Source organism: Podarcis tiliguerta (assembly GCF_965153285.1).
Source record: "Podarcis tiliguerta genome assembly, chromosome: 10".
NCBI lineage: Eukaryota > Metazoa > Chordata > Lepidosauria > Squamata > Lacertidae > Podarcis > Podarcis tiliguerta.
This window is the reverse complement of record NC_139543.1, coordinates 9395512-9419611: the sequence shown is the minus strand read 5'-3', so window position 1 is coordinate 9419611 and position 24100 is coordinate 9395512. Positions and strand designations below refer to the sequence as shown.

At 44.1% G+C, this 24100-nt stretch overlaps 1 protein-coding gene and 1 long non-coding RNA gene across 4 annotated transcripts in view; one reads left to right on the top strand and one right to left on the bottom strand.

The window, feature by feature from the left end:
- The window catches only part of LOC310658325, a 43582-nt gene extending 32833 nt beyond the window's left edge, over positions 1-10749 (bottom strand). For both annotated transcript variants that reach the window (XR_014502233.1, XR_014502234.1), the window contains exon 1: positions 10607-10749. This is a non-coding gene — a long non-coding RNA (uncharacterized lncRNA). The remainder of the gene's footprint in view (positions 1-10606) is intronic.
- LRRK2 (leucine rich repeat kinase 2) overlaps positions 10312-24100 on the top strand; it is an 82154-nt gene continuing 68365 nt past the window's right edge. The window contains exons 1-4 of one of the 2 annotated variants that reach the window (XM_083399214.1): positions 10312-10922; positions 11095-11180; positions 15962-16071; positions 23510-23598. In XM_083399214.1, coding sequence (XP_083255340.1) covers positions 10748-10922; positions 11095-11180; positions 15962-16071; positions 23510-23598 — 460 coding nt within the window. In that variant the 5' untranslated portion in view covers positions 10312-10747. The remainder of the gene's footprint in view (positions 10923-11094; positions 11181-15961; positions 16072-23509; positions 23599-24100) is intronic. The other variant, XM_083399215.1, reaches the window with a different exon arrangement.

Here is a 24100-nt window from a genome sequence, read left to right as displayed (position 1 = left end):
TGGCTGCGCCTCCTGGGTGGCCAGGAATGCAGCCGGAGGTAGGATCGTGGTGGGTTCTGCTTGCTGTACCGTGTCTGCGTTGTCGTCAGGTTTCCGGGACAGGGCATCCGCCTTCTGATTCTGAGAGCTAGGGATGTAGCGGATCCGGAACTGGAACCGGGAAAAGAACAACGCCCACCGGATCTGTCTTTGGTTCAGCTTGCGGGTGGTCTGGAGGTACTCCAGGTTCCGGTGGTCGGTTCTCACCTCCACCGGATGTCGTGCCCCCTCAAGATGGTGGCGCCAGACCTCAAAGGCTACCTTGATGGCCAGTAGTTCCCGCTCCCACACAGTATAGTTACGCTCCGCTGGTAGGAGCTGGCGGGAATAGAAGGCACAGGGTAAGAGTGGCGCTTCAGGACCAATCTGTTGAGACAAGACGGCACCGAGAGCCGTACTGGAAGCGTCGGTCTCCACCACAAAGGGTCGAGAGGGGTCAGGATGTTGTAAGATTGGTGCCCTCTGGAAACAGGCCTTCAACCCCTGAAACGCCTCCTCTGCCTCCTTGTCCCAGGAAAACGGCGTCTTTGGGCGCAGTAGCCGGGTCAACGGGGTGGTGCGATGAGCATAATCAGCGATGAAGGTCCGGTAGTAATTGGCGAACCCCAGGAAACGCTGTAGGTCCTTGCGGTTCCGGGGTGCCGCCCATTCTTGAACCGCTGTCACCTTCCCCGGGTCCATTTGCACCCCATCTGGAGAGAGCCGGTGACCAAGGAAGTCCACAGTCCGCTGATGGAACTCGCACTTGCTGAGCTTTGCGTACAAACGGTGCTCACGCAAGCGCTGCAGCACGGTCCGGACATGTCCCTCATGGCGAGCCGGGTCACGGGAGTAAATCAGTATGTCATCCAAATACACCACCACGTACTTGTCTAACAGGTCCTGAAACACGTGGTTGATGTAGCGTTGAAACACAGCAGGCGCGTTGCACAAACCGAAAGGCATAACCAAATATTCGAACTGCCCGTACCGGGTCCCAAACGCTGTCTTCCACTCATCCCCGGCTCGGATCCGAATCAAGTTGTAGGCCCCCCGGAGGTCCAGCTTGGTGAACACCTGTGCCCCTTGCACCCGCTCCAGCAGCTCCGAGATAAGGGGCAAGGGGTACCGGTCTGGGACGGTAATTTTGTTCAGGGCTCGGTAATCATGGCAAGGGCGGAGTTCCCCACATTTCTTCTTAACAAAAAGCACCGGCGCCGCGGTGGGCGAGGTGGAAGGCCTAATGAACCCACGCTCCAGGTTCTTGCGCAAGAAGTCCTGCAAAGCCTCGCGCTCTGGCTCTGTTAGGGAATATAAGCGACTCACTGGTAAAGGCGCTCCGGGTTGGAGGTCTATGCCGCAGTCAAAAGGCCGATGCGGCGGCAGCTGGTCTGCCCCCCGTTCCTCGAACACGTCCTGGTAGTCCTGGTACACGGCCGGGAGCGTGGGTGCTGCCTCCTCTGAGGGCGCGGCCGCCAGCGTTCCGGATTGAGCATGGGAACATGGGTCTGGGAAGTGCACGGTCCGTTTGACCCAGTCAATCTGAACGTTGTGGGCCTCCAGCCAGTCCATCCCGAGCACCAGGGGGAAGCGGGGCATAGAGGCAATGTCCAAAGTTCGCAACTCCCGGTGCTGCTGGAGACACAGGACCAGAGGCTGGGTCTCCTGAGTAACGGCACCTGAACGCAGAAGTCGTCCGTCAATCGCTTCCACCTGGACCGGTACTGGCTTGTTCCGAAGTGGCACCTGATGATGGGCGGCAAAAGCAGCATCCATATAGGAGCGGGTTGCCCCTGAATCTACCAAAGCATGGGTGAGGATCCAGGGCCCACCTGGAGGGTATAAACGTACCGAAACCATAAGATGTTGCAAGTCCATTGGTGCGGGCCCATTCTGTACGGTTTGGGACCCCCGGTAGCTAGGGCCATCAGCTACTGGGGTTGGCGGTTTCCCTGCGGCTGGCGTTTCTCAGGGCAGGACCGAGCGAAGTGTCCACTTCCGCCACAGTAAAGACAGAGATTTCCATCCCGACGCCGCGCCTTCTCTGCGGGGGAAAGGCGTGGCCGCACTGCCCCGAGCTGCATAGGCTCCTCCGTTAAATCAGTTGTGACCGTGGGGCTGCCGGAAAAAGCTGGTGCCGTGAACTGGAAGTGTCGGCGACCCCGGGCCTGACGACGATCCTCCAACCGGTCGCCTATTTGTAGACTCCGTTGAATGAGAGTGTCCAGCGTGGTGGGGCGTTCCATTGTGGCCAACTGGTCCAGTACCTCGTCCGAAAGCCCTTCGAGATACTGGTCCCGCAGTGCCGAGTCATTCCAGGTCAAGTCCTGTGCCAACAGCCGGAACTCCGTGGTATATGTGGCCACCGTGGACTTGCCCTGTTTCAAATGCCGAATCGCCCGGTTGGCTTGACTCTCTTTCTGGGGGTTGCCGAACGCGGCCTCCAAACGATTGCAAAACCCCGTATAGTCTGCCAGCAAGGGGGAGTCTTGCCTGAGTAGCGGCAACGCCCACTTGGCCGCCTGGTCCTTTAACAAGCTAATCAAAAAGTGCACCTTGGTACGGTCGTCAGGAAAGTTCCGGGCTCGCCCCTGAATATACAGTTTGGCCTGGGCCAGGAACATGGGAAAGCTGGCCGGGGCTCCATCAAATTTCTCAGGCAAAGCCACTGGGTACTTGCCCGGAGCCGGGGCGTCGGCCCCAGAAGCCGGTAGGGCTTCCAAGCGTTGCTGAAGTGCCTCAACCGCGTCACTGAGCTGCTGCACGGTGTGAGACAAGGCCTGGTTCTCCTGGGCCAAAGCCACCAGTGCAGCCGCCTGTTCAGCCATGGCCTCTGGCTCTTCCCGAACGCACCCCGACGAAGGGGGAGTGCGGGAGGGGGCGGGAGCAAACTGTGCTGGTCCCGGGGGTAAGGTACCTTGGGTGTAGCAAAGTCCACACGAAGAGGGGCAAGGTCCGAGGCAGAGTGCCGGGCGGTGAACAGGAACGCTGGAACAGGAGGCTGTGCAGGGAACAGGAACACCGGATGGTCGGGAACAGGAGGCCGAGCAGGGAACAGGAGTACCGGATAGTCAGGAACAGGTGGCCGAGCAGGGATCAAGAACGCAGGAAGGTCCGAAGCCAACAACGACGTTGCTCCCGCAACCTGGGGCCGGGCTGACTGGGCTTTTATCCTCTTCTAAGGCCAGGGGCGGTCCCGACCCCCAGGAGCCCCGCCTCCTCTGGCCTTAAGGCGAGCACTCCTCCTGGGGGCAACCAGTTCCCTTCGCCTCTCTGCTCTAAACCTCTGCAGATCAGGAGAGGCCGAAGGGTTACTGGGCCCTGGAGGAGGCTCACCTGTGGCCACTGAGTCGTCAAGCCTCTCTGGGGCCAGAAGGGCTTCACCTGGGGCCAGCTCCTGATGCACTGCCACAGGTGCAGGCTCTTCAGCATCTAGGCCTGGCCCCAGTTCAGCCGGCCCTGGAGGCGGGGACTCCTGTGCAGGCCGGGATTCCTCTGTTTCATCCTCCGAATCGGAATCCCAGGCCATCACACCTAGAAGTAAATGAGAGCCACACAAGAGTGCATTTACAGACCCTCCAAGTGTCCCTACTTTCCAGGGACAGTCCTGGATTTACAGAAGCCATCCTGGTTTCTGATTTGATCCTGGAATGTCCCGCTTTTCCTTAGGATGTCCCAATTTTTATTGGAGAATGCTGGAGTATATGGAGTTATGCAACCTCCGAGCCAATGAGATAAGTAACTATACAACCTTTAGAGGACATCTGAAGGCAGCCTTGTACATATTACAAACACCTTGCGTTACAGACTCCGCTAACCTGGAAGTAGTACCTCGGGTTAAGAATTTTGCCCCAGGATGAGAACAGAAATTGCACGCCAGCGGGAGACCCCATTAGCTAAAGTGGTTAAGAACGGTTTCAGGTTTAGAACAGACCTCCAGAACGAATTAAGTTTGTAACCAGAGGTACCACTGTATAGGGAAGTTTGTTTAATGTTTAGTGACGTTTTTATATATGTTGAAAACCACCCAGAGTGACTGAGGCAACCTAGTGAGATGGGCGGGGTATAAATAATGAAATTATTATTGTAATTATGGGATAGGATGTCTCTATTTTCATTGGAGATATGTTGGGGAGTATGCATTTGTATTCTTGCACAGCTTCTATTACTTGCACAGGACAACTTTCCAGACAACTGTGTCTTTACTTGGAAGTAAGTCCTATTGAACTTAGTGGGCACCTGCTTCTGAGTAAGGAGTAGACATGTTTAGGATTGTGCTAAACACACAAACACAAAATGGTGCTTAGGACTGGGGCAAAGTGACAGAATGAGATTTTTTTTTAAACTGGCAAAGTAATAATGTCATTGCAATTTTCTTGCGGGCAAGTATCCCAGGACCATTGAGGCAATTATATAACATTAACAAACAGAGCTTTCATATTAAGAATTCCCCAATAGATTGGTCTTAAGATCAAAGTCAATAATATACAGACTCTTTGTTAAAAAACAAGCAAACCATTCTATGTAATAACTAGTCTATGGAGGAATATATTACAGAATATTAGCAGGCAAGCTCGTTCACATAAGAAAAATACAATAATAAGCCAACAATTTTTCTGTTCCCAAGTATAATCTCTTCCTCTTGATCATCAGATTCCTTGACTCCTGGACCATCTTACCACTTGAACTGCTGTTGTCCGATCCTAGGACTGGACCTGACACTGGATATAGACTCTGCCTACAGGCAAGTGCACCTCTGACACTCTGTTGGTTGGCTGATTTCCCACTCCCCTTAGCTTGCTCGTTGTTTCTTCAGCACGAAATTGTGGGACATTACACTTTACCCAACCCGCAATAGCTCCTTCAAATCCCCAACACTGTTACCAATCCTCATTCCCTACAATTTGCCAAAATGTCCCCACACTTCAGACATAAGTTCTCCCTCCTCTACGTAGATTGCCCCAGGCCCAAGATCTCACGGCCACTTGTGGAGGAGAGGATGATGAAGGGCAGAAAGTATTGGATGGATTTGCAGCTAGCTGACTGACCGAACCCAAAGAGCGCTCACTAATGGGTCCTCATCAACTTGGGGAAAATTGATAAGTGGAGTGCCACAGGCTTCCGTCCTGAACCCATTGTTGTTCAATGTCTTTAGAAACGACTTGGATGAAGGCATTGAGGGGATGCTCATCAAATCTGCAGATGACACCAAGATGGGAGGGTTAGCCAATGTCGTTGAAGACAGATGTCTCGACAGACATGCACAAGAATGCACACCTGCACCCACACAAACACTGATTCAGGTGTGTTTTGAACTTTCCCACAAATAAGATATTGGGAACTAGTAACCAACTTCAGCATTGTACTGATGATGATGATGATATTTATATACCCCACCCTTCATCCAAAAGATCACAGGCTGGTTCACAGCATAAAAATACAAAATGAGAATACAAAATGATCTTAGTTTTTTTTGATGTTGAGCTTCAGAGCGCAAAATATGGTCTGAAGCTCAACATCAAAAAAACTAAGATCATGGCCACTGGTCCCATCACCTCCTCGCAAATAGAAGGGGAATAAATGGAGGCAGTGAGAGATTTTACTTTCTTGGGCTTCATGATCACTGCAGATGGTGACAGCAGTCACGAAATTAAAAGACACCTGCTTCTTGGAAGAAAAGCAATGACAAACCTAGACAGCATCTTAAAAAGCAGAGGCATCACCTTGCCGACAAAGGTCCCTATAGTTAAAGCTATGGTTTTCCCAGTAGTGATGTATGGAAGTGAGAGCTGGACCATAAAGAAGGCTGATCGCCGAAGAATTGATGCTTTTGAATTATGGTGCTGGAGGAGACTTGAGAGTCCCAAGGACTGCAAGAAGATCAAACCGATCCATTCTTAAGGAAATCAGCCCTGAGTGCTCACTGGAAGAACAGATCCTGAAGCTGAGGCTTCAGTACTTTGGCCACCTCATGAGAAGAGAAGACTCCCTGGAAAAGACCCTGATGTTGGGAAAGATGGAGGGCACAAGGAGAAGGGGACGACAAGAGGACAAGATGGTTGGACAGTGTTCTTGAAACTACCAGCATGAGTTTGACCAAACTGCAGGAGGCAGTGGAAGACAGGAGTGCCTGGCGTGCTCTGGTCCATGGGGTCACGAAGAGTCGGACACGACTAAACAACAACAAAAGTATGCATAAATGATTTCAGCTTAAAGATTCTGAAATCATAACTTTGTCACATGTACAAGGCTTTGTCAGCAGCCTGGATGCCACGTTCTAAACCAGCTGAAACTTCCAAAGGCTTTTCAAAAGTCGCCCCATGTATAATTAGTAGGTTCACCAACCCCTGGGAATAGGAGACTAGAGTTATGTGCTGAAATACATTGTAACTGTTAGAAGACCCAGGAGAAAGGTATACTGCATTTAAATATTATCCTACGATTCTGGATAAGCAGAGAAACTCAGTAACATCTACATAATGTGTTCCTTGTCTTCTTTCCTGAATGCACCCACTGTCCAGCATAACTTGACTTCTCATAATTACATATAATTAAATAAAGTAAAATTAAGTGTGACTGGCAAAATAGAAGACTAGGGTAGTAGCGGGGAAATACATGGCCTCTGTATGTGCAAATGTGAAATTCATTTCAGAATATGTTGTTATTAGAGTGCAGCATAATGCGTACATTTGAATGGTGGCACAGGAGCGTAGGAAAGGGGGCGAGTCGCCCCAGGTGCCATCATGGGGGGGGGGGGGTGACAGTTTATCAAGGAACAATTACTGCCCTACTAGGGTGGTTCATAAAAAACTTTTTTTTGAAAATGCCTGCTCCGAAGGTCTTATTTTACTATAGTAGGGATTATATAGCTATATATGAAATTTCATGCATATCAGTTAATATATTGACCCTCCTCCATGAAAATAGCTGTTTACTTATCCGTTTTCCTATGTCGTGAAGGCTGAAATTTCAATTCAGTGGAGCAGGGTTGTGATATGCATGAAATTTTAGATAGCGACTTTGAGAGTATGTTGTCCCTTACTCATGAAAAAGAACAGAAACTAAATCTCAAACACCTTATCCCCTTTTGACATGCCCCTGATAGCCATACATAGATAATTAGCGGCTCTGATTTGCCTTTCCAGGGACAAGCAACAGCCAGTTGTGCTGTTGTCAATGAAAACAACATCATTTCCCCATAATTTTTGCACTGTATTGCAGGCCCACTGTGCATGGAAAGAGGAACCACAATTCCTACAGCCTTTTCAACACAATGGGGACATTGATGAATCACTATATTTTAATATTCTGCTGGAAGCCGCCCAGAGAGGCTGGGGAAACTCAGTCAGATGGGTGGGGTATAAATAAATAAATAAAATTATTATTATTAAGACCATTATCTGAAGGAAGGCAGAAGGTAGGGTTTTTTTTTGGGGGGGGGGAGCAGGACCACATCCCCTCCCATTTGTATTCAACAATTGCTTTAAAAAAAAAAAGGACAAGGGGAACACAGATTTGCCGAAAATGTGCATACATTTGCTAACATACATACATACATGTATATGCACATTTAGAAATAAATGCTATAATTTAAATAGTCAAGTACATATCTTGCATTTCTATCTGCTGTCTGGGTTTTGTTTGATTGGCAACTTCAAGACCTCTGCTCTCTTTTTGGTCCTAAGCTGGGACTGGAAAGGCCTTTAAACCGATAACATCTTTAAAAAGAGGGCTGTCCTCTGTACAGTAGGACATCTGGCCACTCTAAAACAGCTGTGTGTACAAATTTTATACTAAAATTTGCAGATGGTAGGGAAGAGGAGGTGATGTCATTCTGTACATGGGCGGGGAATAGCTGAACAAGCTATGGGTTTACAAGGATTGCTATGAGTCACATTTTACTGTGTCATGAGCCCTCTGATATATTTACCAGAAAACTCCTGGTATCTGCTACTGCTGAATGTTTAATGTGAAATATTTGTTCTACTGATATGCCGACCTTAGAGCAAGCATAAAAAAGAAATCATGAGATGGGTAGACACTGTCCACTGAAGACTGAACTCAGTCCCTTTTCTGGGGTAGTTCTTGTATAATGACGTCAGAAAATGAAAAAGGGTAATGCAAGCGACTCTCTCTCGTGGAAGGATATGTAATCTGATATCAAAGTGCAAAATAAATATTTATCCATCTAACACTCAGGATAGATGTATGTCAGACCCTCCAAATGTCCCTATTTTTCAGGGACAGTTCTGGATTTACAGAAGCTGCCCCAGTTTCTGATTTGATCCTAGAACGTCCCGCTTCTTCTTAGGATGTCCCTATTTTCACGGGAGAAATGTTGGAGGGTATATGGAGCCCTGTATATGGGTTTGTTTTTTAATGTTTTATTATGTTTTTATATATGTTGGAAGATGCATGGGGTATAAATAGTAAAATGATTATTATGGAAATCCCTATTTTCACCGGAGAAATGTTGGAAGATATGGTAGGGCCTTCTGGCAGTTCCCTGTGTGAGAAGCAAAGTTACAGGGAACTAGGGAGAGGGCCTTCTCGGTGGTGGCACCCGCCCTGTGGAACGCTCTCCCATCAGATGTCAAGGAAATAAACAACTATCTGATTTTTAGAAGACATCTGAAGGCAACAATGTTTAGGGGAGTTTTTAATGTCTAATGTTTTACGATTTTTTAGGTGCTGTATGCCGCCCAGAGTGGCTTGGGAAAGCCAGCCAGGTGGGTGGGGTATAAATAATAAAATTAGTATTATTAATTATTATTATTATTGTTATTATTATGTTGAACTGGCCATGTCCTTCTTTGTACTACCCCCAGCTTCATTCCCGTCAAGGTTTGCAACAGCCTACAATCATTTTAAGCTGGGCTTCTCAATGGTCGTCTTCCCCTCAGATAAGAGGCACTTGCTGACAATTTGGCACAAAATGGAAAGAAATCCCAGCAAAGGAAGACTGGATATAAAAACTTATGGAATATACAGAAATGGTGAAACTTACTGGAAAAATAAAAAATCAAGATAACCAACTTTTTATAAAATAATGGAAATGGTTTATTGAATATTTACAGATAAATTGCAAACTGATAAAAATATTGGCAGGACTATGGTAACAACCTGCAGTTTCATTAAGAGCGTATACGTAAAGCAGATAATTAAACGACCAAATTAAAGGAATTTGGATACGCAGAAGGTATTAAAAAATAAATTTAAGGAACTGCAGAAAGAGGGGGAAGGAAGTCAAGCTTTGAAATGTTAGAATGATTGTAAAATTAATTAAATGTATAAATCTGAAAAGTGGAGAGAGAGAATTTGGCGCAAAAGACAACAGCCTTTTGGAGGAAAGGAAATTAATAATAAAAGTACTAATATACAAGGAAGAATGAAGGCAGGGATACCCGCTATGACCGGGGATATTTTCCCCTCAGCTTGCTTTTGTCAACTCATTACCACACTAATGATAACTTATGTTGGAAATGTAAAGAGAAAGAAGGCACTTTTTTTCATATGTGGTGGACGTGTCCCAAGGTGACAGACTTCTGGGAAAAGATTTATAATGATTTTTTTTTAAAGTTGAAAAATGCATTTATTAAGAAACCAGAAGCCTTTCTACTTGGAATAACAGGACCGGAATTGCCCAAGAAGGCTGTTAGACTGTTTTTGTATGCCACTACAGCAGCAATACTTTTATTAGCCAAAAATTGGAAATACCGACATTAGAAGAATGGCAGACGAAGATGGACTTTTTGGAGCTGGCTGACCTGACTGGAAGAATCCGCGATCAGAAAGAGGAGGAAACACAAGAAGACTGGAAGAAATTTAAAGAATATTTAGTGAGATTCTGTAATATAATTAGGAAATCCCTAGAAGTAACAGATTAGGCTAAGGGATAGAAAAAGATGAATAATAAAGATTATCATGGATGACAATTGGAAGTAAGCGTAAGAAGTTTGTAATGAAAGAAGGAAGTGATGTTATAAATATGAAATTGGGAACTGCTAAATATGTAATAGGATGAAGTCTTGTCGGGGAAGTCTTTTAGCAATATAAATACACCAGGGAATAAGAAAAAAATCTTCTTTTATTTTGTGTGTTTTTATTAAGTTTTTATGTTGTGTCAAATGTAATGTTTTTCTTTTGTGTTTTTGTCTGTGTTATAAGAGAAAACTAATATTTATTTGGGGGGGGGGACGACAAAACTCTTGAGGCGGTTGGGCGCCCCGAAACCGCCTTTCCCTCCCGCCTTCACACAACCGCCGCCTTCTCGAGACCGCCATGAGGTCGCCATTTCTGCCCTCAGGAGAGCCGCCTTTTTTTGCGCGGGCGAGGGGCACTTCGCCGCCCCCATCCCCTTCACCCCGAGTCGCCCAGCCATCTCCCTCCGTAAAAATCCCTTTCCCCCGCTCCCTCGGTTTCGTTTTCGGCGCCTGCGGCTCCTCCCGCTTCCCTCCCCTTGACGAGGCTCGGGAAGCGGGCCGAGCTGATTTCCCGCCTCTTTTCCCCTCCCCGCCTCGAGGCCGGCGGGGCAAACGGCCGCAACGAAAGCGCCATCTACGGGCATGCGGCGCGCACTGCCGCCTGCCTTCGCCGCCACCCCTCCTCCTCCTCCGTCGCGGCCGAGCGGGCAGGAGGGAGCCTGCCGTGGGGCTGCGGGGTTTGTGAGGGGGGGGAATCCCTCCGAGCTGCTCTCGGTGAGGGAAAGTTTGTGGCCGCTGAGGGAGACATGAGCAGCGGCCGGAGGGGGAGCGGCAGGAGCTGCCGGGGCGGCGACGAGGAGGAGAGGGAAGCGGCTCTCCAGAAGCTCATCGTCCGCCTGAAGAACGTCCAGGAAGGGAAGCAGATCGAGACCCTCGTCCAGATCCTGAGGGATCTCCTCGCCTTCGCCTCGTCGCCCAGCGGTAAACTCCGGAGAGCAGCCTTCGCGTTTCGGGGTTTTATTCTTGCTTGGCGTTCCCAGCTGTTGAGTAACGTGGCAATAACTTTTTCGCTCTCCCCCACCCCCCAATTTTCCTATTTCGCTTTTCCTTTTTATTCCCTTTCTCGCTCCCTCCCCCCTTTGGTCTCGCTCAGGTCCTCCCTTGCTCGTCGGCAAGAACGTCCACGTGCCTCTGTTGCTGGTGCTGGCCTCGTACATGAGGGTGGCGAGCGTGCAGCAGGTAAATGAAGAACAGCACGTTTAAAAGGAGAACGGGAAATGCTTGCATGGTTGAAAAATGTGTGCGTTTTTTAAAAAACCAGCTGGCAGCACTGAGATGATAAATTCAACGGTGTGGATCAGTTTTGAGGGATGCAACACTGAATGGGTTCGCATGTGTAAAATATTCAGGGATTAATAATAATAATAATAATAATAAATTTTATTTATATCCCGCCCTCCCCAGCCGAAGCCGGGCTCAGGGCGGCTAACAACAATGAAACAGTACAAAAGTACAGCACAAACAACACTCTAAAATCATTCATTAAAATTAATTAATTCAAGCCACTGGCAACCATTGGGCCAGAGCTCCGCGAAGATTGCCGCGGGAGTCAGTCTAATAATAATAATAAATTTTATTTATTAATGAGAATGAGAAAGAGAAGAAGGGAAGCCTTTGGTTTAAGGTGGTTTAAAAGAATACAGTGGTACCTTGGGTTACATACATTTCAGTTTACACACTCCGTTAACCCAGAAACATTGCTTCAGGTTAAGAACTTTGCTTCAGGATAAGAACAGAAATCGGGCTCCAGCGGCAGCAGGAGGCCCCATTAGCTAAAGTGGTGCTTCAGGTTAAGAACAGTTTCAGGTTAAGAACAGACCTCCGGAACGAATTAAGTACTTAACCCGAGGTACCACTGTATTCTAAACGTAAAATAGAAAAAACTTAATAAAAATCCTACAAAATAAAAAATAAAGAACTGTTTGTTGGGTTGCAGAATTGAGCACTTGGAAGGGACCCCCCCGGGTCATCTAGTCCAAGGCAGGAAGAAGCAGGTCGCCCAAATGGGAATTGGACCCCTTGGCTTTATCAGCGACATCCTCTAACCCATTGAGTTATCAGCTCCTCTTTTTTTTTTTTTTACTTCTCCCACCCCTTCTCCCCACTTTTAGCCCAGCGCATAGAGAATTGTAGAGGCGGAACCACAAGGGTCGTCTAGGCCAACCCCCTGAGATGCAGGAATCTTTTGCTCGAACCCAGAACCCTGAGTTTAAGAGATTCATGATCTACTCACTGAGCTATCGCAGCAGATGAAGAACAATTCGACTATGTTTTCTCCAACCTAAGTTTATTGCAGGGTGATGTCTACTGCAAAGTTTTACATGATATAGGGATATAGAAGGGAAAGCCCAAACGGAAATCCTAGATCCGAAGGTGCTCTTTGTGGTGATTAGGGATGTCTCAACTCAATTTGTACCCATTTCTAAAGCAAATTTGGGTTCATATCTCTCTGAAAGGCGCATGTGTGAGTTACTTGAAAATGGGGAAGCAAGAAAAAACGTGCCATCCTGAAGAGAAACTATTAGGCTCATGACATATGCATTCATCCTTAAGGTGCCCTAAAACTTGATGTTTCCGCTGCTAGTGCATGAGGCTATTATGTCTATCCTTTGAAAATGAGAGCACTGCAAAAATAAGTGACTTGAATGTTCAAGTTCAGCCATCATTCCAGTTCCGTAAATCCAATTGACCTTGTCTTGAAGCTCTTCCCCTGGGGCATTTCTACCTTTTGTAAACCACCCTTTGATCCTTGAATGAAGGGCAATATAGAAATTTAATAAATAAAAATTTGATGGCAGGCAATGGTGTAACCCATGAAATTCTTGCCATTAGTTTATTTTCATGTCGGAAAAAATGTTAACTGTAAAATACGTGCTGCAGGTATAGACTTCAGCATGGTGGTCTTATATCACAACTGCAGTCTCATTTTGGTTAAGTTTAAAAGCAGCGCAAGTTGAAAGGAAACGAACCCATCTATTATATGTCTTAAGATTTGACCTGGATGTTCTAACAGGCTATCCCACTTTAAAACAACAATGTGAAAAGTATTATTTAAAGGAGTTATTCAACTTTGCTTGATTTGCATGTATAATTTTAATTGAGATATGTAACTATAAGTATTTTCAAACAACGTTCTTAGAAAACATGAATACAAAATAGCTAGAGACTGAATGTCAAGAAATTTACATATCTGTTTCATCCGGCTGATATAAATGGTTTCTGCTTTAAGTGCACGACATATTGTATAATGAGCAGAGAATATCACACCTCAAGCAGTAATTTTAAATAAAGGAAACTGTTGGAATGCGAACCATACATTTTAAAAAGGAAATTATGTGGGTGTGTTTAGTTATCATAATAATATGAGTGTTTTTCAAGCAGAAATGAACAAGAAGGCAGCTGGCAGCCTCTTATGTCCTATCAAGTCTGGTTCTGCTTTTGGGGGAGGATATCTGTGAAGATCTCTCCATGATTAAGTTATCATTCAGTCAAATTAAATAAGAATTGACTCCCCCCCCCCCCCCCCCCGTTCTGTTCAGGGTTTGATATGTATGCTTTGGACAAAGTTGATGATTATGGACTCTTTGCACTGCTGTGGCCTTTTTTCATCAGGGCAAATCAACATGCTAGTTTATTATTGGCTTCATGACTGCAATACAAGCAGTGGCTTGTGCCGTAAAGCCAAATGTGCATCCTACACAATGCATTTCTGGAAAGAAGCGATGTGCTTTGGTTTTATAAAATCTACCAAATCAAGTGGTTAAAGCTTTTCCTTCAAAGTGTGAGGGGGGTGGGTTTGAAGGAATGTGGACGAGGAAATATTTGATCACTGCAGTGCACTCTTGGGGGGGAAAGTAGAATACAGTGGACGCTCGGGTTGCAAACGTGATCCATGCGGGATGCACTTTCGTAACCCGGAGCGTTGGCAATCTGCCTGAAATGGTAGATTCCATGATAATTCCTCCTATTTTGATTCTGCTGGTTATTTGAAGTGGCTTTTAGTTATGTTGTCACTTGAGGAACAGGACTGCCCTGAGGGCCCTTATACACAAGCACAAGGCATTTCTGGCAGCTCTTGTCTTTTCACTTTCATGCTACTCTCCAAAAAGCCCTTGAAGCAACACTCCTAAGAGACGCAATGACTTTCCCCCTACCTGCTAGTAGTTCCATGTTCAATGCTTGGACTGTTGCTGGGTAGCAAAGCACCAGATGCTGCTGTCACTGCAAAGGATTGGATCAGGAGAGAAATAACAAGAAAAACTTGGGCCAATCTCATCATATTTTGTGCCTTGTTAACTTGTATGTTGCGTCCTATTTGTTGGACTAGATCATCCTTGGCATCCCTTCCGACTCTACAATTCTATGATTTTAGGAAGTGAAAACCAATTTCAGATCCTCATGACAGTGTGTTTTATCTCTTGAAATTGACAGAAGGAGAAGTACCGTATTTTTCGCTCCATAAGACACACTTTTTTCCTCCTAAAAAGTAAGGGAAAGTGTGTGTGCGTCTTATGGAGCGAATGGCGCTGCGCAGCGCCCCTTTAGCGAAGCGGGAGGAGAAACGGAGCCCCTTCCATTCCTCCTCCCGCTTCGCTGGAGAGGTGCTGCGCAGAAATGGAGAGCTGTGCAGCGCCCCTTCAGCGAAGTGGGAGGAGAAATGGAAGGGGCTCCGTTCTTTCGCTTTGCTGGAGAGGCGCTGCGCCCCTTCAGTGAAGCAGGAGGAGAAATGGAAGGGGCTCCGTTCCTCCTCCCGCTTTGCTGGAGAGGCGCTGCGCAGAGGAGAGATTTTTTTTCTTGTTTTCATCCTCTAAAAACTAGTGCGTCTTCTAGAGCGAAAAATATGGTAATGTCCTTAGGTGATTTGCCTTTATACTATCTTAATGCCTTTAGGGTAAACTAGAGGTTTATATTTCAGACCTCAGTTTCTGAATTTGACTAAATAAGTAATACAGTTAAAATGCAAATATGTACTTGTGTTGCGAATTGGTCACATGGCATGCATAAATTGGCAGGACGCCTCTGGAATCCTTTCAGATTACCACTTCAATGTTTATTCTGCAGAGATCTGACCTTTTAAGTGTGTATTATTCACAGTTGAAAGTATATTCTATGTAGTATACCATTTAAATGGATATTCTTTGAACTGGAGTGATGCGGGCATTGCTTCCACATTGTCTGGACATGCAGTGCATTGATAACACATTAATACACTGCGTCCACAATGCCTATCTCACTATGTATGATGCATACATTATCAGTGAATTACCAAGCTGAAGTCTCTCTTATGGAAGCTTGAGTAGTGTTGGGAAATCCCTAAGCATGTGAATGAGGCTCCAAAGGTGTCTTGTGACAATAGCAGTAGCTGTCAACTTTTTTTGGACTGGCAGTTGGAATCAAATGCAGAATGAAAATACCCAAATTGTGCCATAGGAGGAAGTGTTATTGTGTATGTGTATTTAAATAGCAATTGTGCATGTATATATGTGTGTGAGAGAGAGACATAATATTTTTGAAGCAAAAAATCAATTAAAAATCCCCTCAAACCACTACAAGTTAAAAACTTGTAAACTAGTACAGTGGTACCTCAGGTTACATACGCATCAGGTTACAGACTCCGCTAACCCAGAAATAGTACCTCAGGTTAAGAACTTTGCTTCAGGATGAGAACAGAAATCATGCTCCGGCGGCACGGCAGCAGCAGGAGGCCCCATTAGCTAAAGTGGTGCTTCAGGTTAAGAACAGTTTCAGGTTAAGAACAGACCTACAGAACGATTTAAGTACTTAACCCGAGGTACCACTGTATCTCAATCTGAATAGTGTAATAGCATGTTTTGAAAGTTGGGCTAAATCTGCCATTGTAACAGTCCATCCTAAGAACTTTGTAGTTGTAAAGTCTTGTGATGGTGCAAAAAAGAGCTTGATGTGTGCTTTGAAAACTTGTTGTGTTTTTTGCTTTTAAGGTGGGATGGTCGCTTCTTTGCAAACTTATCGAAGTTTGCCCAGACACGCTTCATCACTTAGCAGCTCCTCAAGGTGTTGGGAAGGATTGGGAAGTGCTTGGTGTTCACCAGTAAGTACATTAATGTTTAAAAAATAGTGTAATGTGTACAATTCAGTGTTTCCACAAAATGGAAATACATAGAAATTACTGTTATTACTGGAGAAATGTGATAGTCTTCCCTAAACCTTTGTTAACTATTTCAGCTTCTGGGCAAAATTAAGCAAGCCTTACTTTTATCACAATTTGGGGGCAAGAGTTGTTTAGAACAGCTCAGATTAACAGTTATGTGTGGGGTTGTTGTTGTTTTTTGACCTAATAATAATTTCCCATTTGAGATTGTGGGGCTGTTCGCTAGGTTTGGAAAGAAACAAAATATGGAAAGAAATTCCTAGAGTGGTGTGCCATTTTAGCTTTTCTAATGTATAAATGGATTGTTGTGTTTGGTTTGGTTTTATTATTTTGTGGCAGGGTGACTTTAGTGTAAATGTTCACTGTTGTTATGTTTAAAATCTGTTTATCACCTAGTGCATTTGTATTGTTTTAAAATATGTGTTTTGACAAAGTTCCCTGCAAGAATATTGATAACTTACACTAAAAACAAGTGAATAATAAATTGTCACTAACTGTTGGCAGAAGACTTGCTGCTTCTCCTTTGACTTAATAACCAAATGAATGAATGGTTCTCAGAAGAGAAGAAAGAACAGTTGTAAATATAATAAGTTGGTGTTTAATTTTGCATGTTGTTGCTGTGGGCCAGAATATAATATCTGATGGCAGGAATACCTGATTGTCTCAGCCTATTTGAAAAACACGGGTTTAGACATCTGTGTTTTTTAATTTTCCACTGCCACCAATTTTCTCAGAATGTTTACAAAACCTGCTGGTAGCTAGTGTATTAAGCTTAGGTGTGAAGTGGATGCCAGCACTAGACAAAGGACGATATTTTAACTAAGATTGTTTTATTGAGTGGAAACTATGTACATAAGGAAGCAGCATTACAGTATTTACATTAAGGTCTTAAAAGTGCTTGACAAGAGTTTCTGTAGCCTCAAGACAATGTTGCTGACCCCAGCCTTTTAGTGGCTTTTACCAAATTCCATTAACTTCCACCCTAGCTAATTACTCCCACAACCCAGTCCAGCTGCTGGAGACAGTCTGCCTCCAAATTTCCTTCTCTGCTTGTACAGTGGTACCTCTAGTTGCAGACTTAATCCAAATGGCACCCCGAAAAGTCCACAACTAGAGTGCCTCTTTGAGCATGTGCGCAGCGCGATCAAGCGCTTCTGTGCATGCAAGTAGTGCGCAGATCGCTTATGCGCATGTTGCGTTTGTAAGCTGAAAGTCCATAACAAGAGCGGAACGCAACTTGAGGTACCACTGTACTGGCTGCTTGGACAGGTTAGGCCACTTGTGTTATCTGAGGAGAACTTTTCAGCCCAACTAAATCACCAGGTCTTTTTCAATCTTGACCACACAAGTATTAACAACACACAAAGTATTAATATCCAGGCCTTAGCTATTCTCCTCAACTTTTCTCTCTGGTCTTTTGCTCACTCCTTCCTTTTTTATTATGAATTTATTTATGATGTTCAATTTTATACATTTCAATAATTTTATAATCATTTTAACATTTCAAAACTTGACTACCCCCTCTTTCTGCAGTTCCTTAAATTTATTTTTAATATTTTCAGCACATCCAAATTAACTTAATTTGTTCATCTACTTTAAATATCTACTTTTATAAAACTGCAGGTTATTACAATAATCCTGCCAATGTTCTTATCTGTTTACAATTTATTTGTAGATATTCAATAAACCATTTCCATTCTTTTATAAAAAGTTGGTTATCTTGATTTCTTATTCTAATGGTAAGTTTTGCCAATTCTCCATATTCCATAATTTTTTGTATTCATTCTTCCTTTGCTGGGACTTCTTCTTTCCATATCTGGGCAAGTAATATTATTGCCGCTGTAGTAGCGTACATAAATAAATTTCTATACAGTTTGGGCAGTTCTGTCCGTATAATCCCAAAAGGGAATTGCTCACTCCATCCTCATCAACTTCTTTCTCTTCCACCTCTTCAACTGCTTTTCCTTAACTGACAGTTGACTTCCCTGTGACATATAACTCCCACCTGACTGGACCTTCAGCCAATCAGATTCTGCTCTTAACCACACCAGCCAGACTAAGAAGGTAAAGGACCCCTGCATGGTTAAGTCCAGTCAAAGGTGACTGTGGCGTTCTTCAGGCCCGAGGGAGCCTAAATTAACTTGATTCAGGAACCCACTTAATAAAATCTGAGATTGGCTCCCTCTCTCCTCTGTTAGAACCAGTCACCAAAAACTGCTGCTACACAGGGCTGTGGCATCGTAACACAAGGGGTCCTGCCCAGATGGAACCACTGTTCAGATTATATTCCCCTCCAGTTTACATCATTTTCCTTCCAACAAGCCATTGTACTGCTTATAGGATCTGTGCATAAGCTTCAAAGAATCAAATGGGTGGGGTATAAATATTATTATTATTAAGTTTTTTGCAGAAGAAATTGATTACAAATCCGTGAGGCTGGGTAGAGCTAATTTGGGCAACAACTTCTATAGCACAGAAGGGGCCTGGGTGGAAGGTTTGGAGAAGATAGGCTTTTTCTCATTACATTCTTAGTTTTACCTAAGTGTCTCTAGCTTTTAATGAGTTTTTAGGGTGGTAATAAGTCCATCTCTTTCTTAGGAGCTGAGTAAAGAATCATGGAAATGTGATATTAATGCTTATTTTGTCTTTTGTCTATATTTGTATATTAGTATCAAGTGGATGACCTGGATATGCTAAAGGAAATCTTAAAAATGTACACACAACAGCAGTGCTGTAAGATGATTAAAACTTTCAGAAAAATATCTGTCCCTTTTTAGAGAACAGAAACTTCTGTAACTGATAAATTTTTCATGAAAGCTTTTGCCATAATGAATGTGTTAGTCTTTAAGATGCCACAGGACTCTTGGATGTTTCTGTGGTAGAACCAGGCTAAATCTGCCCAGGCAGCCTACCTTGTCCCTTGGGTCTGATGACTAATGTTGTGGTAAATAGTAACCATTTTCAAGGAGGAAAGTCTCCTAGTTACTTTCTGAATATTTCAACATCTGTTTTGTCACAGAGCTTTCAGGAAGTAGGGGAGATGAAAACATTTCACTTCTGTCTTTAAACAGCTTTTGAGGTTGTGAATACCGGGAGAGAGGTTTCCGCAATATGTTTTACTGTTGATCTGAGTGGTGAACTAATAATTTTCTGCGTGTTTTTTTACCCCACCTTCATATTGGTAGCTGCTTCTTACTATATTAGTTCATAGTTCTACACAGCTCATATTTCCTATTCCTCTAATGGGCTCAAGCCCTTTCATTGGCAGGAGGACACTTTTGGATCCAGCCAAAAATGTTTTGTAAGGTCACATAAATGTATACTTCTCCAGAAATCGAGAAAAAAAATCCATCATTTGATAGACCTGCCAAACTGTAGCAGGTTAGCCCCTGTCCCCTCCTGTTTCCAGCAAATGGTATTCAATCGCATGCTAGCTCCAGCCATGGAGGCAAAGCGTAACCATTGCGGCTGGGAGCCACTGATAGACTTATCTTCCACGAATTTCCCCAATCCTTCTTAAAAATAATCAAACACTACTACTTTTGGGAGTGAAATCCACAGTTTAACTCTGAATCTTCCAACACTCAGGTTCACTGGATAGCCCTGAGTTCAAGTGTTAATGAGAGGGAGAAAAACTTTTCTTAATCCATTTTCTCCACACCATGCATCATTTCATACAACTCTTTCTCCTCTTACTCACCTTTTCTCTAAACTAAAAAGCCACAGATTTTGTAACCTTTCCTTATAAGGGAGTTGCTCCATTCTCTTGATCATTTTGGTTTCCTTTTCCCAAATCTTTTCCAGCTCTACAATGCCCTTTTTGAGGTGGGGTGATGAAAACCGTGCACAGTATTCAAAATGTGTTTACACCATATATTTGTATAATGGCTTTATGATACTGATGTTTTTATTTTCAGTTCCTTTCCTAATGATTCCTACCATGACACTTGCGTTCTTCGCAGCTGCCACACACTGGCTCAACACCTTCGTGGAGCTATACACTACAATTCCAAGGTTTCACTAGTTTAGATCCCATGAGTGTTTGTGTGAAATTACAATTTTTTTGTTTCAGTGTGCCAACACATTGAATTGCATTGTTCATAAACCCAGTTTGGAGATATCCTTTTGGAACCCTTCACAATCTCTCTTCATTTTAACCACCCTGCATGATTTAGTATCGTTGGCAAACTTGCCTATCTCAGTGCTCACCATTGACTCTAAATAATATACAGTTCTAAGCTGCATATGTGGCATTAGCATTTAAGTTAAATTGCAGTACTTGAACACAGCATGTGCAACTGGGAAGATAAAAAATTCTGAAGATCTGTTGATCTTGAGGAATAGCAATACAGTATATAATATAAAAGCAGATGTGCCACATTAAGAAAGTGGGAAACCCACCTGACACATTAAGGGAAGAATAAGATTGACAGCAAAGCCAGCTGTTCTCTGTGTGTTTGTGTTTATACACATGTATAAACTGACACCAGGTAATTGCCTTGCTGCCTGCTAAAAACATTTTTGTTCAGTTCTTTTTGATCACAAAAATGACCACTGAGCATATGCAGAGTAACTTTCATCACTAAGAATAGGTTGCCGTTGTCATACTCTTAAAATTAATTATCCCCAGGGCAGACAGCAAGGATGTCACATAGATCTGAGCCGTCTTTCTTGTTAGAGATTAAGCACTGCTTGCCCTCCCTGGATTATATTCTGAGAGCAATCCATTTTTTCTCTTATGAAACTGACAGTGCTCCTACTTTCACTACTACCAAATGACATGAAAGAACTTCATATCTGACTATATCTTCTTATTTTTTTATCGCTGTACACAGTTGAATGTGGGATGAGTTGAAGGTATACAGCACTGCTACCTAAGACGTTGTATTCCATAGCCTGTAGAGCCATTCTAAAAGTTGGAAATTTGCCCTATCCCTTCATTTCTGCATATCTTTGAAGCTTATTTACATGCACTGAATGCAAAGCTAATAATTAGACCCTTTGGGGAAATATCACCCTGGTATGTGACAAGGTTTTCAGCTGATTTGAATCTTTCCTTGGAGTCTGTCAGTGCAGAGTTTAATGATACGAGGCGGTTGCACAGGAGACAGTTGTGCCTTGGAGTACCCTCTGCAGCATAATAAATATTGACAATGCACCATGGCAGCTTAACAAGTATCATGCTTAATTAGTGTGTTAAGCTGAATCTTCCTTTCTAACTGTCTCAAACTTCTTCAACAACCGCTAAATCACTCTTCCTATAGTTAGTGCAAAAAGCTGAGGATGCTCTGTCTTATTGGCAGAAGTTCAACGGTGATTTGTAGTCATTGCAGGACCATGGATGTCTCTTGTAGAAGCTTTCAGCTGCATTGCATTTCACCAGTGTACCATAAATATCTTACAAATACTTTGCTATATGAGCACCTCCATGCATTTGTATGTATGGTCAAGGTCATTTGGTCGTTGTTTGCCTATCAGCCTTGCAACCCCAGCAACAATGCCAGTCCCTTCAGCCAGAACTCATTTTGGTTCAAGTGTATGCACGGAGTGGGGAGAATGCATAGCATCTTCCTCTGATAATCCAGGAGATCCTTATATATTTTATTACACTTGTATCCCATTCACATCCCCACCACCACCAAGGACCTTCGGGCAGTTCTATCCCCTTTTCATTCTTGGAACGCTTTGAGGTAGGTTAGGCTGATTTGATACCTCAGATATGCAGATGACACAACCTTGATGGCAGAAAGTGAGGAGGAATTAAAGAACCTTTTATTGAGGGTGAAAGAGGAAGGCGCAAAATATGGTCTGAAGCTCAACATCAAAAAAACGAAGATCATGGCCACTGATCCCATCACATCCTGGCAAATAGAAGGGGAAGAAATGGAGGCAGTAAGAGATTTTACTTTCTTGGGCTCCATGATCACTGCAGATGGTGACGGCAGTCACAAAATTAAAAGACGCCTGCTTCTTGGGAGAAAAGCAATGACAAACCTAGACAGCATCTTAAAAAGTAGAGACATCACCTTGCCAACAGAGGTCCGTATAGTAAAAGCTATGGTTTTCCCAGTAGTGATGTATGGAAGTGAGAGCTGGACCATAAAGAAGGCTGATCGCCGAAGAATTGATGTTTTTGAATTATGGTGCTGGAGGAGACTCTTGAGAGTCCCATGGACTGCAAGAAGATCAAACCTATCCATTCTGAAGGAAATCAGCCCTGAGTGCTCACTGGAAGGACAGATCGTGAAGCTGAGGCTCCAATACTTTGGCCACCTCATGAGAAGAGAAGACTCCCTGGAAAAGACCCTGATGTTGGGAAAGATGGAGGGCACAAGGAGAAGGGGACGACAGAGGATGAGATGGTTGGATGGTGTTCTTGAAGCTACCAGCATGAGTTTGACCAAACTGCGGGAGGCAGTGGAGGACAGAAGTGCCTGGCGTGCTCTGGTCCATGGGGTCACGAAGAGTCGGACACGACTAAACAACTAAACAACAACAAGGCTGATTTGATAGTGCCTGGCCTAGGGCTTTTGAAATTCATGGCTGAGTATTTGAACTTTAGTCTCCCCAGTCAAACACTCTAACCCAGGGCAGTCCAACACACAGTCCTCAAGCCCTTTTTTAGCAGCTCTTGGCAACATTTCATGCCCCTTACCCTCCTGTGAAGTGCTGGATTTTGGCAAGGAGGTGGGAGGGCTCTGACAGGGTCCTAGAGTCCTCCATCCTCTTTCCCTAAGCCTAGTTCGTGCTTTCTCAGCTTTGGGAAGGAAGTGGAAGGGTTCTAGGACCCTGTCAGAGCCTCACACCTCCTTCTCAAAGCCTGGCTCCTCACTTATCCAGCCTTGGAAAGGCAGTATGAGGGTGTGTGTGTTTGTTAAATTTTGACTGCGCTCCCCCCACCTCTGCACAACAAGGCAGTGTGTGGCCTGTGGGTTATGTGTCAAAGTATTTTTGGATCCCATTTGGTCTGAAAAGTTGGGCTGCCCTGCTCTAATCAATTTGGCTCCCTTTGATTATTTGGCTGATGTGAGAGGGTCCCTAGAGGTCTGAATGCTCAGTATACAGGCAGATATTTGATGACAGCCACCTGATATAGATAGTGAGATTTGTGTTCAGAGGTGCATGGATATACATCTGGATATTCATCCACGTCGTGATATTCATTCAGATTCCATTAGCTAGTTGTGTCTTTTGAAGCATATGTCCATCTCAATTGGTAGTTATTCATTGTTGCACTCAACTAGAGCAACTAGAAGCATCTATGTATGTCATGTGATTTTTATTAACTCTGATGTGGAAGGAAAGTACTAGCTTTCTTGAAACCTAACTTGAGTGTTTTATTCTGGTATCAAGTTCATTTTTTCTGTTTCCACTTCAGGCACATTCTTAAGATGCTTAAAAACCACAATGTGAACATACACCTTTCAACAGTTGGCCTCAAAACATTAAATATGCTTCTCTCTTCAGGTACTGCCTTTTCCAAATGTTACAATTACTTAGGGTTAGAATACTGTACAGAACACTGCCAGTCTTGCATTTACCTTAACCTTTTACCTTTACCTTACCTTTAACAATTGGTCCTGGTGGCTGTTTAATCTATATTGCATTAGTTAATGCATAAGTACCTCCTATCCCAGGAGAAAAAAAGTGTGCATGTGTGCCATCAGTATCCTATTCCTGGATTGAGCAGGCAGCTGTTCTAGTGTGGCAGAAGCTGTTCAAACATAGAGCCAGAACCATAATTGAAAATGGCACAAAACTCTTCGATCATTCTGCAACATTTATCTGTGGAAGCAGGGAGGTAAGCAGTCACCCACTTTATGCTCTTAAGAGGGTGGAAGAGATAGATTGTTAAATCACATTTCGGCATGAAACGAAGATGTCTCCCTTCCTAGTAAAAGGATTCAAATTATTTTGTATCGTGAGAATTCTGGTCCTAGGGACTTCAAAGCAAGCATGTTACCTGTTG